This window comes from Oryctolagus cuniculus, chromosome 2 (genome assembly GCF_964237555.1).
Source record: "Oryctolagus cuniculus chromosome 2, mOryCun1.1, whole genome shotgun sequence".
Lineage (NCBI taxonomy): Eukaryota > Metazoa > Chordata > Mammalia > Lagomorpha > Leporidae > Oryctolagus > Oryctolagus cuniculus.
Window position 1 is genome coordinate 46,269,622 of NC_091433.1, and position 22,458 is coordinate 46,292,079.

The following is a 22,458-nucleotide window of genomic DNA, read 5'->3' on the forward strand; positions in this document are numbered from 1 at the left end:
TCCAGCTTCTTGCTAATGCTCCTGGGAAGGCAGCAGATGACGGCCCAAGTCGTTGGTCCCTGCCACCCCTGTGGGAGACCTGGATGGAGTTGCTGGTTCCTGGATTCCACCTGGCCCAGCCCTGGCTATTACAGCCATGTAGGGAGTGAACCAGCAGGTGAAAGATCTTCCTCTCCCTCTCCACTCCTTTTCCTTCTTCTACCCCCTCTCCCTCTCTCTGTTGCTTGGTCTTTCTAAAATAATAATAATAATAATAATAATAATAACCTAATCAAAAACATTGGTCTGCTGCCCTCCTCCCCGAGTCTGAATGAGAATTCCCATCCTGCCCCTCCCCAGCCTTTTCCCATCTCCCTCCTTGGCCCTCCCCCATGGCCACATGCAGCTCGGAGCAGGCAGGATTTGACGACACACTTCCCCTGCTCTCCACCGAATCTGGTGGCAATGGGTGTGGCCACCAGCCTGGGTCTAGAATCCAGATATCCAAGTCTCGTTGCTGCCCAGGCCCGTGGAGCCCTCCCTGATGCCCCAGGACCCCCTGTGCTAAGATCCAAGCTCCCCCACCCTCAGTGTCTCAGCATTCCTCTTTCCTTTGCGCCTTGGGTCCCAGGACTGGCTGCTGCTTTGGGGCTGTACCTCTGCCTGCATCTGCCAACTCTTCTCTGAGAGCCCGGACCCTGGAGTCCTGATCCCAGACTGCAGCCTGGTGGCTGGGGTGCTCTCTCCCTGCAGGTGGCCTTTCTGGGCGGCACCATCCAGCTGGGATAAGTCCCCACCTGTCTGGGGGTCCTGCTGTTGTGCTGAGACCAGCCGCTGAGACCCATCTTTCTCTCCAAAAGCTTCCTGTTGGCCATGTCTCCACCACCCCTGAGCAGTGGAGTCTCCTTTCGCTTTGGTGACACCTGTCTCCTGCCCAGACTGTTCCTTGATCCCAGGGTGACCTGCCAAGCCTTGGATAATACCTGTATAGGTTGAGTATCTCTTGTCTGAAATGCTTGGGACCAGAAGGGTCTCCGATTTCAGATTTTCATGGATTTTTGAAATATCTACAAGTACATCATGAGATGCCTTTGGGAATGGGACCCAACTTTAAACAGGTGATTCATTGATGTTTCCTATACCCTTTATACATACACCCTGAAGGTAATTTTATGCAGTAGTTTTGAGAAGTTTGTGCATGAAACAAAGTATCATGGTGTGGCATTTTCTACTGGGGGCACTGTAGGTCTTCAGAAACTTTGGGAGTTTGCAGCATTTTGGATTTCAGTTTGGAGCTGTTCAAACTGGATTAGTTTCCTAGGGCTGACTTAACAAACTATTACAAATTTGATAGCTTATTAAGAGAAACTTATTCTCTCCTAGTAGTTCCAGGGACCAGAAATCCACACTCCTGGTGCCAATAGTCGTGGTTCTTTCTGGAACTTCCGAGGGAGGATTTATTTGAGGCATGTATCCTGGCTTTTGGTGGTTGTTGGCAATCCTGCACTTACTCTGGTTCCTCAGCCTCCCTTGGAAGGTGATGCCTCATCAAGCTGAGCTTTCCCAAGGTGTGGATAGACTGGGCAACGCTGGTGGAAGGAGCGCCTCATCCCGGGACAGCTCGCTGCCCTGAGGTGGCCCCACCTAGGCCTGCTCAGCGGCATCAGGCTCTGCTGAGTTTGGCCACTGGGTCAGGTGTACGCAGGCCCTGGGGAACTGACCTCTCCCCATTTTACAGAGGGGGAGACAGAGGCAGGGGGTGGTGCCTGGTGGCGAGACTCTCAGCCCCTGCCGCAGGGCTCAGTCTCAGGGTCCCGCTCAGGAAGCGCCGCTAATGGAGCAGTCAGGACAAGGAAGGGTTCCTGGGGACAGGAGCCCAGAGCAGACCACAGCCCAGGCAGCCTGGGTCTGTGCACTGACGAGACCGCCCCTGCTGGGAGCTGACTCTGAAGCAGCATCTCTGTCCAACACTGCACCCAACTGGACAAGGAGCATGGAAACAGGACAGCATGGGGGGTGGGGGGAGGGCAGCGAGCCTGCTGTTTGCGTGTCAGCCTCTCCTCACCTGAGCCCTGGGCGCTCAGCATCACCGCGGCCCATCAGAAGCAGTGCCAACACCGAGCTGTGTTGCTCTCGGGTGGAAACTGGGGCTGGGAGTCACTGAGGGAAACAGCGCGGCCTCCCTCATGGAAAGCTCAGGGCTGGTTGAAGACTAGGTTTGCCCGTGAAGGGGGCAGCTTCCTGCCCGCCACTCTGTCTCCAGTTCCTGGGCCCCTCTTTCCTCCCTCAGGGCTCCCTGTGCCCGCCTGGTCCTGTGTGCCCTGCCCACCAGCCGGCTCCCCGGGGCACCTGCCAGCTCTAGGCCCCCCCCCTCTGGGACCCTGCACTGGAACCCTGCCTGTGTGGTGACGGCTGACAGTCGGCTCCCCCTTCCAGAGAGTTCTTGTGGGGCCTTTATGGTTGCCCATTGCACAACAATATTAACATGAATGCAAGTAAAAGCAAAGAAAATTCTTTCACCATCCCACAACCTCCAACAGAGCGCACTGTTTGCGTCTCTTCTTTTTCTGGTCTTCTCCATGTACACACTCCCTCTTGACAATTCGATGTCTGGGTCCCTCCCCACCTATTATTGTTATTATTGTTATAATTACTTCTGAAGCATTTTCCCATCTCTCTTTTACAATTGCAATCACGTTGACTGCGCAAGAGCCCCTCAAGATGACGCATTGCAATTTACCCATTATCTTACTGTGCAATCTCTTTTACCGTCGTGGTAAATAAGTACACAAAGCTTTCCCTCTCTTTGGAAATCTTTCCTAACCTTAAATTCCCAGAAGTTGGATTCGTCGGTCAAGAGGCAGAGATGTTTTTATGACTCTTAAAAATTCTAGCCAAATTGCTTCCCAAAAGTTATACTAATGTATATTTACATTACAGATTTTAAAATATGCCAACCTCAGTGCAACCTCAATGCACTGAGCATTTCGACTTTCACAGTGCTTATTTCACAGCTATCAAATGGTGCTGTGTTCTTTTTGTTTGCAATTTACAAGTGCTCTTTCCAAGGTGATGCACGAACTCATATGATTGACACAGATATTCTAGGTACATGGACTGCCCAGAAAGGGCGCTATTGCGGGGTGGGTGGGGGAAATATTCTCAGGGCATCAGATCATGCTGGAGTCGCCCAGAATGGCCTTCTGTATGAGGACTCTCTATGAGAGTCCAGGATGAATTATCCCCTCCCGGCGGTCACAGTGTGTTCTCTGTTTCCCCTCCTCCACCACCCACCCTCTCCCTATTTGATTCCTTCCAGATGTTTGCTGTCCTCAACAGGGAACAAGTCTTACTGAGTGTGACTCTCTTAATTCGTGTTTATGCAAACAGTTCATCTATCTCGCTGCCTGGCATATCTTAGCTTGAATGATTCTTCGGCTTTTCTACTTTCACAAATAGGAAAATCACAGATGAACAATAACAGCTGGCATTTAGGACTCTGTGAGATAAGTATTGTTCGAAGCCTCCTATTCCAAATGAAGAAACTAAGACACACAGAGGCTGAGGAACTCATAAGGTCAGTGCCAGCAGATGCCGGAAGTGCAGTTGCTAGGGGCCTGCTCTTGACCACCTCGCTGTACCGCATAGGTGGAAGACCAAGAACAAGCTTGTGAATGGTCAGAGACACGCGGTAGGGACTAAGGGTTAAAGGTAGTGAGTTCCCCATGATAAACCCAAGCTGGAGTTGGCCTGCTTGGCAGGAATCATGCTCAAATCCAAAGTTGAATTCTGACTTAGTATTTTTTTTAAAGATTCATTTATTTACTTGAGAGGCAGTTACAGACAGAGAGGGAGAGACAGAGAGAAAGGTCGTCTGTCCACTGGTTCACTCCCCAAATGGCTGCAATGGCCAGAGCTAGACTGATCCGAAGCCAGGAACCAGGAGCTTCTTCTAGGTCTCGCACGTGGGTGCAGGGGTCCAAGCACTTGGGCCACCTTCCACTGCTTTCCCAGGTCATAGAGAGCTGGATCAGAAGAGGAGCAGCAGGGCTCAGACTGGCACCCATATGGGATGCCGGCACCACAGTTGGATGCTATTACGCCACAGCACCAGCCTCCTGACTTGGTATTGAATGCATACTTGGAATAGTATATGATTGATGTATTAGTGGCCGGGGCCAGGTGGCTCACCTATGCATAGCTCTAGCAACCTCATTAGCACAGTGGTGCCTGCCACTCAAATCTGCTCTCTGTTCCCTAATGGTCCTTTCTGCTCCATGTGTGATCTGGCCAGATGCACTGTTGTCCCTAAACACTTAGGCGGACCTACAACACCAGTTTGGCACACACGTGTGTGTGTGGCAGGGAGAGGAAAGCTCTGCATTGCATTGGATGTTTAGCCAACTAACGCTGCACACTGGTGTTAATAATTCTTTATCTTTGTATAGAATTCCACATGCATTATCACTGAATTTTCAGCTTAACCAATCTTGGAAGGTGAGGAAGGCCAATATGCATAATTTCATTTAAGGATGAGATAATAAAAGCTATAGACATCACGAGACCTCCCGAAGTATGAAATAAGGATGAGTTCGGGCCGTCTGTCCCTTCTTCTAGTACTCTGTCCTTGCAACCTACTGCTGGGATAGGCCGTAACTGGCTGAATGCTAAGCAAGAGCAGAGAAAGGAGAGGACATTTATTAAGCACTGACTGTATACCAGACATGCTCTAGTCTCTTACCAGAAGTTGCTTCCTTTACTTTCCCAGCAACCTTCAGAAGTAGGCACTGTCCCGCCCATTTCTGGACGAGCAAGTGCAGGAAGGTGGCAGAGCAAAAAGGCAGCCCCGTCACTCTCCTCCCCTGCACAAAGCAGCATGGGGCATCCCCTCTCCTCTTGGGGAGCACTGGGGGAAGGCATGATGCCTGAGGCCCTGCAGACCTCCCGCAGAGCTCCCAGTGCTGTGGGCTGGCAGCGTCACCATTTCCCAGAAGGAAAACCCAAGCAGGAGCCATGTAGTAACCAGCTCAAGGGTACCTCGCTAGCAGGCGGTGGCGCGAAGCCACGTTTCTACCATGGCCCCACCGAAGTCCTGCCTTATCTTCAGGCCAGTGACGCACAGGCAGGCAAGGAGCAGCATTCATAGCACTTCCTAGTAAGGGCAGAGCGCGGGACAGGAAGGGCCTGGAGAGCCACCACAGTGCTCATGACCCTGGAGAAGTGTGCGCACGCTGGCTTCCCAGGCTGAATAGACAGCAGCGACTTCAGTGGGAAATCCGTCTAAAAGCAGAACAGAATATTCCTTACGAATTCATAGCAAAGACGTCATCAGTAGAGCTTTAGCATTTTAAGTAATGCAAACACTTCAATGAGGGGGCCCCTGGCCCCCAAGATGCGGGAGAAAACCAGGGCCTGCCTGAATGATATGTGACGACTCCAAAATTGGGGTTCAGTGCTCTGTAGTCACCGTCTGCAAACTGGTGATGACTTCATCTTTGAACTTGTGCTTCCTTGGTGAAGTCTCATGGGACCATGGGACGCAGCTTCTGTCCAGTCCCAGCTCCCAGGAGCCCCCTGTTTCCCGAGGATGGAGGCTCAGCCTCGGGGTTGGGGCCGTGTGCAATGAGTGGAAGGGTGGCGCCGCAGGCACTTGTGCTGGTCTGCACTGGCCCCAGTGTGTTCCTTTGCCAGAGGGACACAACATAAAACAGCAGATACAACCCACTAGGACGAGCCAGAGGGACACCAGAGCAGCAAGGGGATGGCTTTCCCCTCCCTGCTTGTTGGACAAAGAGCTCTGCATTTGAGCTGTGCACCGAGCCTGCAAGTTACAAAGCTGGTCCTGAGGAGCAGTCACAACTGCGGATGTTCTGGGGCCCAGAGAGGGGTTATGAATCAGCAGATCCCAGGGGCCCTGGGTGAGCACTCAGCTGCCAGGCTGGGCGGCTCCCACAACCGACGGCTGTTGTGCGCTGGAGACCAAGGTGCTGGCAGGCTGGGTGCTTCTGCCAAGGGCTCTCTCCCTGGACGCTGCGTCTTCGCGTGGTGCCCTTCCCTGGTGTGTCCACTTCTCACAATGGCACCGTTCACTTGGGGTTAGGACCCACCCTTTCAATCTCCTTTAAATTGAAATACCTCTCTTTTAAATGCCCCAGCTCCAAATACAGTCACATTATGGGGCAGGGCTTCAACGGAAGACTTTGAGCACAGACGTTCGGTCCATCGCAGGGTGAGGATGGCATCCACTTCCATATATAATCGGTTCTTCTAAGACAAGAGGCAGCGAGAATTGGGCAGAGTCCTGAGGGGCACGGGGGTGACATTAAACCATCTATAATGTCAATATAACTTACTAGGGCCTTGGGGGAGTAATTTGGCTGGAATTTTCACAGATTATCTTTTTGGGACCAGTGTCGCAGTGCAGCAATGCTGGCATCCCCTCCCAGGCTGCTGGCTCCAGTTGCTCTGCTTCTGCTTCTGCTTCCCGCTGATGCTCTCGGGAAGGCAGTGGGTAATGGCCCACGTGCTTGGGTCCCTGCCTAGCTCCTGCTATAGCAGATATTTCGGGAGTGAACCAGCAGATGGAAGATTCTCTCCCCTCCCACAATGCTTCACCCTCACCCTCTTTCTCTGACACAATGCCTTTCAAATAAATAAATAAATTTTTTAAAAAATTCTTTTTGTGCGGCTGGCATTGTGGCATAGCAGGTCAAGTTGCTGCCTGCAATGCTGACATTTCATATGGGCACTGGTTCAAGTCTCTGCTGCTTTGCTTTCAATCCAGTTCCCTGCTAATGTACCTAGGAAAGCAATGGAAGATGGCACAGGTGCTTGCGTCCCTGCACCCATATGGGAGACCAGGTGGAGTTAAGGCTCCTGGTTTTAGCCTGGCCTATACCTGGCCATTGCAGCCATTTGGGAGTGAACCAGCAGATGGAAGACCTCTCTCTCTCTCTCTCTCTCTCTCCCTCCCTCCCTCCCCCCCTTGTTTGTTTATCCCTCTCTCACTCCCCCCAACTCTTTATCTGTAGCTCCACCTTTCAAATAAATAAATATTCAAAAATATTTTTATTCTACTTAATTATTTTTTTCCCAGCATTTTTTTTTATTTTTTTAACTTTTATTTAATGAATATAAATTTCCAAAGTACGATTTATGGATTACAATGGCTTCCCCCCCCATACCGTCCCTCCCACCCATATTCTACTTAATTCTGAAAAGCAGAGACAGACTGATGGAGAGAGCTCCTATCTGCTGGTTCACTCTTCAGATGCCCTAAAGAGCCAGGGCTGGGCCAGGTCAAAGCCAGGAGCCAAAATCCTAGTAGGGGGTCTCCCATGTTGATAGGAGGGAATCCAAGTACATGAGTCATTACCTGTTTCCTCCTGGGAGGTGAGAACTTGGAGTCAGGAGCTGAGGCTGGAGCACAGGCATTCCAGTATGGGATATAGGCAACCCAAGAGGCATCTCAGCTGCTACACCAAACATCTGCCCAGAATGAAGAGTCTTTAAAACCTCCATGGCTCTTGATCTATTATTCCAACTTCTAGGCATTTATTGTCAGGAAATGTTTCAAAACAGGGGCAAACTCCTGGCATTTATTTGCCACGATTCAAACAGATTCATCAATAAGAGAAAGGGTAAAGTCCCATGCTTACCTGTGATACTGTGAAATGTATATTTGGGCTTCCCTCTTTTTTTTTTTAAGATTTATTTATTTGTTTAAGAGGTAAAATTACAGAGAGGGGAGAGATAGAGAGAAAGGTCTTCCATATGCTGGTTCACTCCCCACGTGGCTACAACTGCTGGAGCTGGGCCATTCCGAAGCCAGGAGCCAGGAGCTTCTTCTGGGTCTCCCACATGGGTGCAGGGGCCCAAGGACCTGGGCCATCTTCTACTGCTTTCCCAGGCCACAGCAGAGAGCTGGATCGAAAGAGGAGCAGCCAGAACATGAACCGGCACCCAAAAATGAACCAGTGCCCATATGCCTAACAGTATGAGATGCGGGGGCCACAGGAAGAGGCTTAGCCTACTACATCACAGTGCCAGCCCCCTTCCCTCCGTTTGCAGACTAAAACCCTTGGAAATTGCACAGGGATAACTGTTGTTTTGATGCTAGTGGCTGCCAGTCCCCAGGGAACCCCAAGATGAGGGCTGATCACTGAAAAGCCGAGGTATCATTAGAGGGTTGGGGTATTCAACCTCTACCTCCTGGGAGAGAAGATGGGCTGAAGGTTGAGTTCATCACCAATGGCCAATGACTTGGTCAATCATGCCTGCAAAATGAAGTTTTTGTGAAAATCCATAGTGAGCGGGTTTGGGGAGCTTGGAATCATGGAACAGGTGGGGACAAGTAGGAGGCTGGAGTGAGCATGACAACCGGCGCCCCTTCCTCCATACCTTGCCCTCTGCGTCTCTTTGTTTCCTTGGTACTATCCTTTATAATGGATCAGTGAGCGTGGTGTCTCCTGGAGTTGTGTGAGCCACTCTAGCGACTGACTCAGATCCAAGGAGAGGTTGTGGAAACCGTGATGGGCAGCCGGTCTGGCAGAGGTAGAGCAAACGACCTGGGGCTCCGGATGCGCGGTGGAGGGTGGGGCCGGCGTGGGGACTGAGCCCTCCATCCATGGGAGGCGGTGCTACCTCCCGGTGCGCAGTCTTAGAGCTGAGTTACAGGCACCGAGCTGGACATCCCACACAATGGATCACATGCTTGGTGTGCGGGAAAAGTCCCGACACATGTGGTCACGGAAGTCTTCAGTGTTGATGTTGAGTGAGAGCAGGGGAAGCCTGTGTTTTCTCATAGTGCCCTGTAGTCATCAACATTGTCATTATGAAAAGCAGGGAGAACCACGGGAAAATGCTAAGTAATTATAATAACAATAACAGATGGGAGGGCGAACCCAGACATCGAATTGTCAAGAGGGAGTGTGTACATGGAGAAGACCAGAAAAAGGAAAAGAGACGCAAGCAGTGCGCTCTGTTGGAGGTTGTGGGATGGTAGAAGAATTTTTCTAGCTTTTATTTGCATTCATGTTAATATTGGTTGTGCAATGGGCAACCATAAAGGCCCCACAAGAACTCTCTGGAAGGGGGAGCTGACCTTCAGCCGTCACCACATGGGCAGGGTTCCAGTGCAGGGTCCCAGAGAGGGGGGGTGGCTAGAGCTGGCAGGTGCCCCGGGGAGCTGGCTGGTGGGCAGGGCACACAGGACCAGGAAGGCACAGGGAGCCCTGAGGGAGGAAACAGGGGCCAGGGGACTGGAGACAGAATGGCAGGCAGGAAGCTGCCCCCTTCACGGGCAAACCCAGTCTTCAACCAGCCCTGAGCTTTTCATGAGGGAGGCCGCGCTGTTTCCCTCAGTGACTTCCAGCCCCAGTTTCCACCCAAGAGCAACACAGCTCGGTGTTGGCACTGCTTCTGATGGGCCGCGGTGATGCTGAGCGCCCAGGGCTCAGGTGAGGAGAGGCTGACACGCAAACAGCAGGCTCGCTGCCCTCCCCCCATCCCCCATCCTGTTTCCATGCTCCTTGTCCAGTTGGGTGCAGTGTTGGACAGAGACGCTGCTTCAGAGTCAGCTCCCAGCAGGGGCGGTCTCGTCAGTGCACAGACCCAGGCTGCCTGGGCTGTGGTCCGCTCTGGGGCTCCTGTCCCCAGGAACCCTTGCTTGTCCTGACTGCTCCATAGCGGCGCTTCCTGAGCGGAACCCTGGGACTGAGCCCTGTGGCAGGGGCTGAGAGTCTCGCCACCAGGCACCACCCCCTGCCTCCGTCTCCCCCTCTGTAAAATGGGGAAAGGTCAGTTCCCCAGGGCCTGCGTACACCTGACCCAGTGGCCAAACTCAGCAGAGCCTGATGCCGCTGAGCAGGCCTAGGTGGGGCCACCTCAGGGCAGCGAGCTGTCCCAGGATGAGACACGGTATGGAGTCTGTCCACCCTTGGGAAAGCTCAGCTTGTGAAGCACCGCCTTCCCAGGGAGGCTGGCACACTGGAATCTGTGCAGAAAAAGGCAGCGAGGGTGTGTGGAGACTTAGAACCCAGTCTCAAGAAAATAAATGAAGGAATGGCAGACTTCGAAACAGAAACGTTACCAGGCAGCAAGAATGTGAAAACTTCTTGAAATTCTGAAGGGCTGTCTTGTTGGGGAAAAAATATTCCCTTTACCCTCCATAACCCCAACGGGCAGTATCAAAGAACTGACTTTAGGGAGGCAAACTGCAAGTCTGAGCAAATTGTAGAACCTCCCAGCACTTAGAACTAACCGGAAGTGCAAAGGCTGCTGTAAGCCAAGTTTGGGTGACTACTTTTTGTGTGGCTCTCTGTGGTGCAGCAGGTTAAGCTGCCACCTGCTACACCAGCATCCCACGTGGGCGTCGGTTCAAGTCCCCACTACTCTACTTCCAATCCAGCTCCTTGTCAATGCCCGTGGGAAAGCAGCAGAAGATGGCCTGGATACTTGGACCCCTTCACCTATGTGGGAGACCTTGATGGAATTCCTGGCTCCTCGCTTTTTCCTGGCCCAGCCCCAGCCATTGTGGCCATTTGGGGAATAAACCAGTGAATAGAAGATTCTTTCTTTCTCTCTCTCGCTCTCTCTCCCACTCTCCCTCTCTCTTCCACTCTCCCTGTCTTTATTTCAAATAAATAAAGATTTATTTATTTATTATTTAAATAAATCTTTAAAAAAGGTTTATTTATTTATTTGAAAGCCAGAGTTACACAGAGAGAGGAGAGGCAGAGAGAGAGAGAGAGAGGTCTTCCATCCACTGGTTCACTCCCCCCAGACGACCGCAACAGCCGGAGCTGTGCCAGTCTGAAGCCTGGAGCCAGGAGCTTCTTCCACGTTTTCCACATGGGTGCAGGGGCCCAAGGACTTAGGCCATCTTCCACTGCTTTCCCAAGCCATAGCAGACAGCTGGATGGAAAGTGGAGCAGCCGGGTCTTGAACCGGTGCCCATATGGGATGCCGGAGCTTCAGGCCAGGGCTTTAACCCGCTGCGCCACAGCGCCGACCCCAATAAATCTTTTTTAAAATTAAAAAATAAAGCACTAGGTCCAGAAGAAGTTGAGACAGGGCTCCAGGTCCCCTTCCAGCCCTTCCTAGCCGGAAGTGACGTCTCTCCTGCAGGGCAGTCGCCTCCAGTGCTGTGTGCTTCCAGGAGCGTCACTGCAGGATCGCGGCAGCTGGGCTTCATGTGGCCCAAGAATCCTCCCAACTCAGCTCCCTCCCTCCAAACATGAAGCCCTGGAAGAGAATTGATTTGGTCCAGATTTTCTTATTATTCAAACAAGCTGGGTACCAAGTTGCCCGGTTCACTGCCTTCCCAGATGTCCAGGCAGCATGCCCCCTGAGTCTTCTTTGGCCCCAGCTCCTGTTTTGCGCCGCGCCACTACTAGTTGCCATTTCTCTGGTTTGCAGAGCAAAGCAAGGCAGCAAGCATCCCTGGACCTATCATTGCAGGGTTTGTCGTGCACCTGAGGACGGCAGTTCCCAAACCCCAAGGAGCCACAGGCATGCCAGAGTATAGAGACAGAGACGCCCCCTCCTCTTGCTATTGTGAAACCAACTGCGGCTCATTAACGGAGAAAGGGAGCCAGGCACTAGAGGAGGATTGCTGAGGTGGGAGTTTGCTGAGGAAGGAAACCAGGGACTGGCAGGGAGGGTTGACGGCGCAGACAAGGGAGGATGTGGATAGATACAATAGCGTTCTTCACCTGCCCGCATGGGTCCTGGCTGCCACCTGTGAGCCCTGAACTCGGAAGTAGTAAAATCAGTGCTGCCACCTTGAGCCTGGCTCAGGGGGTGGTATTCCTTTAGGCAGCTCTGGAGCCCGTGCAAGGGGAAGCCCCCAGGCTCTGGACCAAGTCCTTTGGGCTCCAACTCACTCTCTGTGCCGCTCTGGGCAGTATTGATGGCTCTCACTGTGCAAAGGGATAACCATGGCACTGTCTCAGTCTGCTACTCAGGCTGCTAGAGCCAAACACCATAGACTGGATCAACAGCAGGGACGTATTGCTGGGCTGGGGTCATGGGGCTGTGCGTTCAGCCACCCATGTGAAGCTGACGTCCCCTATCAGAGTGCTGGCTCGAGTCCTGGCTCCGTTGCTTCCAGTCCTACTTCCTGCGAATTCTCCTGAGAAGGCAGTGGATAATGATCCAATTATTTGGGCCCCTGCCACCCATGTGGGAGACCTGGATAGAGTTCTGGACTCCTGGCTTCTGCCTGGCCCGTCCTGGTCATTTGGGAATTGAACCAGTAGGTGGAAGATCTCTCTCACTCTTGCTCTCCCTCTCACTCTCTTTCTGTCACCATGCCTTTCAAATAAATAAATCAGTTTTTACAAAGAAAGGAATGTATTGCTCAGTGCTGGAGGATGGAGGCCCAAGGTCAAGGTTGCCAGCAAACTCAGCACTGCGGGCCTGGTTCTCAGAGCTGGTACCGCCTATGTGTCCAGAGGCAGAGAGGGCCAACAGCTCCCTCGCCCCTTTTATAAGGTCACTGATCTCATTCACGAGGCCTGTGTCCTGGCTTAGTTGCCTGCTAAAGGCCCCACCTCTTAATACTGTCGCCTTGGCAGTTAAGTGTCCACCTATGCATGGAGTGGGGAGGGACACACTGAGACCCTAACAGGAACTTAGCTCCTCAAGCTGAGACAGTCACAGCACCCAGAACCCGATGTTATCCTACACGAAACTGCTGCTATCCTCACCACTTTTCAGGATGCAGAAATGTCAGTTTCATGGGTGCCCACCTGACACCCAGTGCTGAGATCTGTCTGGCCAATCAGACTTATCTGCAGCTTAGACTCATTTTGAGATCTTTTGAAAAACTCCAGAGTCCAGGTCTCATCCCCATCAATTAAATCACACTTCCTGCAGGTGGGCCACCTGGCCAGGTGATTCTAGTGGGCAGACGGGTACAACACCTGGGGGCTACTGAAAAGTTCAACATTAGCCACCTCTGCTTTCCACTCAGCTCTCCTTGATTAAGCACCTACTGAATGCCAGCCTCTGGTCAGGCTTGATTAATCTTAGCCAGGACCTTGCTCCCCAATGGTGCTCACATCTCCGCTCCTCCTCCACAGTGTCCAGGCCCCGCAGCTCCCCGGATGACCTGAAGGCACTGACCAGGAACGTGAACCAGCTGAACGAGAGCTTCCGGGACTTGCAGCTGCGGCTGCTGCAGGCGCCACTGCAGGCGGACCTGATGGAGCAGGTGTGGAAGGTGCAGGACGCGATGCAGAACCAGACAGACTCTCTGCTGGCACTGGCGGGCGCCGTGCAGCGGCTGGAAGGCGCACTGTGGGGGCTGCAAGCCCAGGCGGCGCAGACCGAGCAAGCGGTGGCCCTGCTGCGCGACCGCACCGGCCAGCAGAGTGACACAGTGCAGCTGGAGCTGTACCAGCTGCAGGTGGAGAGCAACCGCAGCCAGCTGCTGCTGCGGCGCCACGCGGGAACGCTGGATGGGCTGGCGCGCAGGGTGGACGTCCTGGGCGAGGAGCTGGCCGACGTGGGCGGTGCGCTGCGTGGCCTCAACCACAGCCTGTCCTACGACGTGGCCCTGCACAGCACACGGCTGCAGGACCTGCAGGTGCTGGTGAGCAATGCCAGCGAGGACACGCGCCGCATGCGGCTGGTGCACATGGGCATGGAGCTGCAGCTCAAGCAGGAGCTGGCCATGCTCAACACCGTCACCGAGGACCTGCGCCTCAAGGACTGGGAGCACTCCATCGCGCTCAGGAACATCTCCCTGGCCAAAGGTACCCGCCTGGCCCGGCCCAGCCTGTAGGGCCTCCCTTCTGTGCACCCCTGCCCCATGGTGTGGGAGTCCCCATCTCCCCAAGTGCACTTGCTATGCCATTCCTTGTTTAAGTCTCCTACAAGATTCTGGAATTTTCTGCTGACTTCCAGGGCCTGCACTGTTCTGTCCCTTAGGTAAGCCTCCCTAGGACAGAGAACAGATTCAGCGTCCACACCCCTACCCTTGGGAATGACTAAGGTGGCCAGTGGGGGTCCTGGTAATCAGAACTTGGATGTGCAGACTGGGGCCTCTGAGCGCTAGGGCTGGGGCAGGAGCCTATTGGGTTGCAGGCTCACACATGGAGTAGAGGCCAATTCTAGTGCTGTGCTGTTTCCCATGGGAGGAGGTAGCCCACACTGTCAGCAGCACCTCTGGTGAAGTGTGTGTTTCCCAAATCACCCCCTGCACAAAACCCAGCACGGCTCCCCAGAGTCTGCCCAGCCGATGACCAACCCCGCAGCCTGACAGGCAGTGTTAATGCCACTGTCAGCACCTACTACAGGCCAGGTACCGTGCCAAGTGTGTCTCATATGGCACCCTTATAAAACAGCTCTCTAGGGAAGGGGCGTGGTTCCCGTTCTACTGATGACCACACGAAGTGCTCGCCAACAGTTGCTGGGCCAGGGAGTGACGGAGCAGGGTTTGTCTCGGGACCTGGTGATCTGAGAGTTAGTGTGTGTTCCATCACCTTCCTTTTGCGTGGGTAGATGGGGGGCTCAGTCCGTTTCACTTAATCCCACGCCTTCTAAGAGTTCTCCTACTGCTCCAGCTCACTCACGGCTCCCTCCTCTGAGACTCTACCTCTATCAGAGCAGAAAGGACTTGTGATGGGGACTTGTGATGAGTGCCTTCCAGTTTACAGAGCGCTTGCTGGGTACGTTATTTCGTTTTCAGGGAGGTCCTCATGGCAAACCACGGGGTTGGTTTCATGCACGTGTTATTATCGAGGGAGAGGTAGGATTTTGGCAGGAAAGTGACTGAGGCTTGAGGAGACCCTACCTGGCTCTCTCGAGGCCACGTGGCTGGGAATAATGTAACCCAGGACTTTTGTTTGTAACCAGATGTAATTCACATGCCGTAAACACGCCCATTCCAAGTGTAGAATTCGAGGCCCAGTCCAGAGCTTCTAGTCCCAACACCCGGTGCTCATTCTGCCATCCTGTTCTTCTCTGGTCTGTCCCTGTGCCCTCAGCACTAACAGTGCGATCCGCACAGTGGGACTCAGTGAATGAGGAACAGCTGGTAAACCTGACGCCAGCCATCCACAGTGCCCTGCCTGGTTGTGCACTCTTTTCATGTTGGGCTTTTACGTCTAAGAAATCACAGGAGGGTAGGAGGCAGAATTTCTTCTTCCGAATCCATTCCCTGAGATCTTCCTTTTCCCATCTTCTCTTTCCCTTGACCTCCCCTGCCCCTGGCAGTCTGCTCAGATAGCTGCTAACAAAAGTAACTCTGCTGGATTAAGACCTGTGATGAACAGGACATTTAGACACGAGTTCTCCAACTCCCCCAACAAAGGATGGGGCACTCGAGTAATCTCCCCACTCTTCCCTACACAGCTGGCAGGTGGCAAAGCCAGGTTCCCAGCTTGGATCTTTCTGACCCAGACACTCAGGTCATCGCCACCAACATCCTGCTTCCCCACCATAGGCACTGATGGCACCCCCGGCTCGTCCCCACGTGGTAGGAGCAGCAGGGCAGCTCTCTGGGGCCTCTTTTCTAAGGCATGAATGCCATTCCCAAGGGCTCCGCTCGTGGCCTGATCACCTCCCCAGGCCCCGCCTCAAGACCCCATCACATTGGCCGTTAGCCCTGAGCGTAGGAATCGCAGGGGCACGGACATTCTGATCACAGCACTGGAGCGCCTGGCTGCTCCCAGCTTGGCGTCAGTTGGCCTCCGCTCCCCGTGTCGCCACCGTGTCTGCTGTCTCCCTTGCCCACCTCCCTCTCTCATTGCAGTCAGGTATCTGTTATTATTAAAAAGGCTCTGTGGGCATGCCTATGTGTAGCTGCCACTCTACTTAAACACATTTACAAGTTTTCATGTATTTATTTGACAGGCAGAAAGAGAGAAAGAGGGAGAGAGAGAGATCACATTAACTGGTTCATTCCCCCCGAACACCCACAACAACATGGCTCATAGGACACAAACTGGAAACCAGGACTCCCGTGTAGATGGCAGGAATTATTTGAACCATCACTACTACACCATTTAATTGTAATAAGAAAAAACTACCTTTGCTTTTAGGCAAAGGTTTTATCAAATAAGCTGCCATGCATCTCCGTACTGCGGTCTGTAATGGGCTTTCCACCATCACTTTGTCCAATCCCTCTGTTAAGGTGTTTGCATACACACACAGACAGACACATATATAGACACAAATACACACATGCACTCACACAGACACACACAGATACACACAGAGATACATACACAAACACACAGATATACATGTATATACACAGACACACACAGATACACACATGCACTCACATAGACACATGCACACATACACACAGATACACACAGACGCACATGCAGACACACAGAGATACACAAGCACTCACACACACAGACACATGAAGATACACAGATACACTCACACAGACACACAGACACACATGAAGACACACAGGTACACACAGGTACACACACACATACCCCAATTCCACTCTGCCCTTCCCTGGCTCAGAATTCACAAAGATTTAACCATGTGTGTTTTTCAAACATGAGCTTATTTACATTATTATTGAGCTCAACCCCAATGGTTTCCATTTTCTCACGGTGTTGTACACTCTTCTATACTTTTCTCTCTCAGTTCGGTCTGTTGTGTGCATCTACATTGGGGCTTTCTGGTTTTCGTCTTGGATTTTCAAGGATCAGATCTGTTGACATCTCTCTCTGTGGCTTTTAGAGAAACAAGAGAAGTTAGATAATGGAGGGGGAGGCATCGCAGAGTGGGAAGAGGGGGCCAGAGAAGAGAGTCGCCCAGGGAGGGACGCGACCCCCAGCGACGCCCCAGCCGCGCTCGGCCGGCGCGATGTGCTGCGAGGCAGGTTTGCTGGAACAAGGCATTCTGAGTGAGAGCAGATCTCTGCAGTCATCCAGTCCGGTCCTCGTGCTCTGCCATGGAGGACGCCGGGCCCAGCGGGGAGAGGCTTGTCCATGTGGAAGGCTGAGCCAGTGGCCCCCTGGACTAGGAGACTCATCTCCTGGTTTATGAAAGCAAGACTGCAATGCAGAGTTCCCTGCGGGCTACTTTTTTTTTTTTTTTTTTTTTTTTTTTTTTTTGAGGAGAAACCCCACCCAGCAGAGTGGGAAGCCCAGTTCAACAGCTGTTGATGAAGGGATGGCCTAGCAGAGGGGCCCTGGGCTCCAGGCTCTGCCTCTGAGTCCTCGGCTGCAGGTAGAAGGGACCCGCTGAAGGCGTGGGGTGTCCCTGTGAACAGACTGCTGTGTGCAGCGGAGTTTCTACTCCACACACTTCGGGGGCCTGTGGGCTGGCTGAGGGTCCCAGGCTGGGTGCACGGCAGCCCTGTCCTCTCACCTTTCAGAGCTGACTCTGCGGGGAAAGGGGTAGAGGGCGCGCTGTGAAAATGAACAAGTACCCAGCACTGCCTGTGTGCCGCCTCTGCCCTTGGGGCTCAAGGGCCTGCAGCCAGGCAGTGCCTGTGCCTTTGGGGGCCTCAGTCTCCTTGGCCATGAAGTGGGGCTGGCACCTGCTTCTCGGGGGCACGGAGACGAGTCCTGAGGGACGGAATGGAGGGCTCTCGGGCCTGTGAAGGGAGTGGGTGCTCCGAACTTGGTGCCCAGCGAGCAGAGTGAGGACCTCCACGCTCTGTCACCCCCACCCCCTGGGGTTAGCATGGCCCTGGGGGTGGTGTTTTCACAAAGATTTCCGGGACTGTACTGCTGGCTTCAGGCCTCTATCAGCTGTCCTGATCACCTGTTCTTGGTGGGTCATTCCCGATTCCTGTGCACACGTGCCGTCATGCTTGCTTTTCCCTGCCATTGGCTGGTCCCCAGGAAAACCCTGGTGCCTCCCCCAAATGCTCAGTCACACTCAGTTCAGAGCGTGCTTCCATGGAGTGTCTCAGGGGCAGCTGGGTGGGGGCTGTACAGGGCTGCATGGGGTTAGCAGGTGGACCGGTGGACAGGCCTTGAGAGGGGCCTCAGGACCCTGCCCCTCCTTCTCCCAGTCACCTCCATGACCTTGGCCTGCCCAGTGATGGAGAAGATGAGACACGTGACCGTGTAAAAAGAAGTGAGAAAGCGCACCCTGCACAGCTGGGACCAGTGATGCCCTACCCTCTTCTGTGCTTGAGCCGCACCTGCGTTCCGGCTGTGTGTGAGGCCCCGGGGCCACAGACAGCAGTTTTGGTCCTGCGGGCAGACCTGTCCTCTTTGGGACCACAGTCCTAGGACAGGGGCGGCACCAGTGGCCAGGGGGCTGCCTGACCAGGCCCAGAGTATGCCAATGAGGGCACATGCAGAGATCTACCATCCCCACCCCCACCCCAGCGACCTGCCAGGCTGCCCCAAGCCCTGAGCTCTAGAGCTCTGATCGGAAGATCAGAGGAGTGGGTGTGAAGTGGGCATGAGTGGGATGAGAGGAACTGGACTCTTAGACAGGAAAGGACGTGGCTAGTGTTTGGGGCCACCATCAGGAGCAGGTTCTTGCTGAGGCAGCGGGGCCTTTGTGTCTGGAAGCCCCTGGCGTGGCTGTGTCTGGAAGCCCCCAGTGTGGATCTGCAGCAGGAAGAGCCAGTTCAGTGACGAGCTGAGGGGTTGCTCCCTGTCCTGCCTCGAGAGCGGCCGGGCGCTGAGTCCACTCGGTGGCTTCAGTATTTCTGAGGCGCTGATCAGACATCAGGGTATCCCGTACACACATGGGCTGGAGAGAGAGACCAGAGATGAGGAAGTCTTTACGAAGGCTGAGAATGAGGCCTCTGGGGCCCCAGCGAGGGTGGTGCAGTGAGGAAGGAGGTAGAGACGCGACAGGTCTCAGGTCTCGAATGGCAGGGTGCGAGTGTGGACAAAGAAAGAGGCGTGAAAGCAGGCTTGCGATTTCTAGCCTGGAGCCCTGAGGAAATAACAGCTCCAAGACACAGAAGGCAGCCGTGATGACTTGAAGAGGGCGTGGTCCTTGGAGCACCCAGCAACCTGGCCCCACGGGGCTCTGGTTACCTTGTAGGCTGTTCTGAGTCAGCCGGGCCAGCCCCACCTGAAGAGGTGACTAAGGCCGTCGGTGAGCACCCACCCTTAATGTCCATCCCGGCTTCTCCCCAGCTAATGCCTAGCAAAGGCCCTCACTGGCCGCTTGGTTGTGGTTTTGGAACAGATCCTATGCACAGAGCGTCCCTGGATGATCCGTTCAAGCCAGGCCTGGTGAGTTCAGGGCCCCCCAGCGTAGCCCTAAGCAGTGATCTCACAGCAGAGCTGATGGAGCATTGTGCAAAGAAAAGTTCAGATGGCCGGGGGTGACCTCCCACACAAGGTGTCAAAGCCATTTTATAGCCATGTGTCACCGAGCCCACTTACCCCTCACTGCAGTGCACAAAGAGAGGGACAGTGCCAGCATGTACTCGATCCAGGACGGAGACCCGAGAGGTTGCGTACCCACACTCAACCCCTACCTTCCAAACGGTCCCTACCACCTGCAGGGCTGTCCTCCTGGGCAGTAGCCTCCCTCTGTGGGCCTTCCTCCTAGGAAGGTCCATACACTGGGTCGCGCCAGCATCAGAGTGAGCAGGACATGTTGAAGTGTGCAGTGCATTGCACCCATGACCAGCTCAATGCCTGGAGCCCCCAGGTTCCTGATTGGGGGTGGGGTGGGGTGGAAAAGAGTGGAAGGAGCTGAGGTATATGGGGTGTGTGTGGGGGGGGGGGGTCCATCTAGTCATTCTCCTGGTTCCCTCTGCGGCATCCTTGACCTGGAGGGGAGATTGTGGGTTTGGGAGCCGGAGAGCTCATTTGTGTCTTAACTCTGCCTTTCACAACGGGCTAACCTTAGCTCTGATGCAAGCAGGTCTGTGTCTCAGTCCTGTGTCCTGAAACCTTGTATCAATGTGGCCAATGTTACTTTGCTTTCCTTTGTAGAAAGGAGAGTGATGGCTCCAAAATCAGGTCTTCTCTAAATGCTGTGGGAAACTCATGGCTTTAAAAATGTTCGTTGCTTTTTTCCCCTGTGTGTGTGCCATTGAATTATTAAACAGCTGTCAACTTTGGTTAGGGTCTGAGGAGGTGCCAACTTCTGGAATGTATCAGTACATGGTGATCCTGGCGGCCGGGTTGTTTTGTATGTATTAACATCCCCTGATCTCATAGACTCATTCATTCATCAACTATTTATTGTGCAAGATATCGCTGCTGGGCTGGAGTGTGCACGTGTTGGTTCCCCAGGGCTGCCAGCTCATTCTCTCCCGGTCCTGGAGGCCGGAGGTCTGAAACCCAGGTGTTTGCGGGGCCGTGTTCCTTTGCAAAGCTCTGAGGAAGGATCCCTCCCTCCCCGCTGCCTCCGAGCTTCTCACTGCTGGCTGCCCTTGGCTTGCAGAAGTGTCCCTCCGAGATGTGCCTCTGCCGCCCAGTGCTCTCCGTGTAGCTCATCTGTTTTCTCACCAGTCTGCAGACCCCACCCCTCTCTAGTTTGCCCTCAACTGATCACACCGGGAAAGGCCCCACTGCCAAATACGGTTGCATTCTGAGGTTCCAGGTGGATATGAATTTGGGAGGGACATGTGGAAGTCAGTCCAGCACTGTTTGGTTGTTTTTCCCTGGTTTTCTCTTACAAAGCAACAGGAGGTGAGAGCTTGCAGCCTGGGTCTGCCCAGCAAGTGGGGAGTGCCAAGGATGGAGCCATCCCACAGAGAGCAGGCAATGTTGTCAGGAAAGAGAGAACACAGTGCCTACAGATAAGAGCAGCGAGAGATGTGGCTAATAGCATGATGCAATGCATTCAAACCCGTCATGCCCACTTCCAGCAGGAGCAGGGGGCCAGAGGTTCTGCCAGGGAGGTGGCACTGGGCAGCTGCAGGGGCTGGCAGTCACGGGGTGGCTCCCGGGCTTGCCAGCCTGCGGTGGCAGGAAGGTTCTGGGAAGGACGAGACGTCTAGCCCAGTGGGTGTGGTAGAGTGGACAGATGCCAGACAGACCTGGGTTGAAACCACTGCTCCTTCACTCGCTGCTGGCTGTGTGGCCTCAGAGGAGTAACTTCAAAACACAGCGTAGTCCCAGGGACCAAATCCAATCACGTACAGGAGAATTCCTGCCCCGCTGGAGCCTTGCCCGGGAAAGCAGCCCCGCGCAGGAGTAATCTGAAACCCCTTCTTCCATCCAGGTGCTCAGGCCAGAAATCTGAGCTTGGTCCCAGCCTCCTTCTCCCCAGCCTTCGTCACAGCTGAGCCCTCCTCGGTCTCTCCGCTTCTAATCACTTTTGAATGTGTCCGTGGTGCCCTCCCGGGGGCCACTTCCCTAAGCCGGGCTGCCCTATCTGCCCACTTAGATGGGTTGCGTCTCTGCTTCAGAACCCCTCCTGTTCTGATCCATTTCCCCGGGGGCAGCTGGAGCCGTCTTCCGTTTGGGCAGGTCTTCCGGGGCCCAGGCCCCTCCCTAACTCCTGGCGCATTCAGGCGGGATGAAGTCCAACACTCAGGCCGGGCCTCCCAAACCCCCAGGATTCCACCTCTCTCTCCTTGTCAGCCCTTGTGGTGATGGCTCCCCTTGCTCAGAACTCTCTTTTTCACTCTGTCTTCGTCAGCCCGAATAAAACCCCGCAGAGCTGAGTGGCTTCAACCACAGGCACTTGTTTCTCACAGCTCTGGAGGCCAGAAGCCTGAGAACAGGGCGCCAGCATAGCTGGGTTCCGGTGAGGGCCTGTTCTTGGGTTGCAGACTTGGCAGCCTGTCACCTCCTTGCCATCTCCTAGCAAGGACAGGGAGAAAGAGCACCCTCTGTTGGCTTTTATTACAGTCACTAATCTGATGAGCGCCCGCCCTTATGGCCTCATCTAAACCTAATCACCTCCCAAGCTCTTAACTTCCAAACCCATGCCATTGCGGGTGACAGCTTCAACATAGGTGTTTGGGCACAGGGAACACAAATGCAGTCCATCACACACTCCCACCCGGTCTTTACTGGGGTAACTACTATTCTGTCTTGAGATTTCCCTTTGGCTATGGTTTCCTCCAGGAAGCCTTCACGGATTTCCCCTAAGACTGGGCTAGGTGGCACCCTGTGTACTCCCAACCCTTCCTCTTATAGAGAGAGGATCTTCATTTCCCCCGGGGACGTCCTGCTCCGGGACATCTAATCTTAGATGTCATCATCTCACATCAACTCTAACCTCAGTGCTGTCTTCACCCTTCCAGGGCCACCAGGACCCAAAGGTGACCCCGGGAATGAAGGGAAGGAGGGCGAACCCGGCATCCCTGGATTACCTGGACTTCGAGGTAATGGGGACCCCTGGGCAGGACCTGAGGAAGACCCCTAAATCGACCCCAGCCCCCTCTCTCCTTTCCCACTGGCATAGGTGGCGGAGCTCCTGGGAGAGTGGCCAACCAGCTCAGCTTCCAGTGCTGTGTCCCGTAGGCGCCCAGCAGGCTGTTGGCCTGGCTGTGGGATGGGGCACACGCTTTTTCTTAGAAAGTGCCAGGATCCAAAGGAAAATGTTGCATGAGAG

The 22,458-nt window shown here is 53.9% G+C and overlaps 1 protein-coding gene across 1 annotated transcript in view; it reads left to right on the top strand.

Annotated features, from left to right (window-relative positions):
• Positions 1–22,458, top strand: part of SCARA5 (scavenger receptor class A member 5) — a 127,600-nt gene that overhangs the window by 65,629 nt on the left and 39,513 nt on the right. The window contains exons 4-5 of the mRNA XM_002709450.5: positions 13,065–13,739; positions 22,148–22,228. Coding sequence (XP_002709496.3) covers positions 13,065–13,739; positions 22,148–22,228 — 756 coding nt within the window. The remainder of the gene's footprint in view (positions 1–13,064; positions 13,740–22,147; positions 22,229–22,458) is intronic.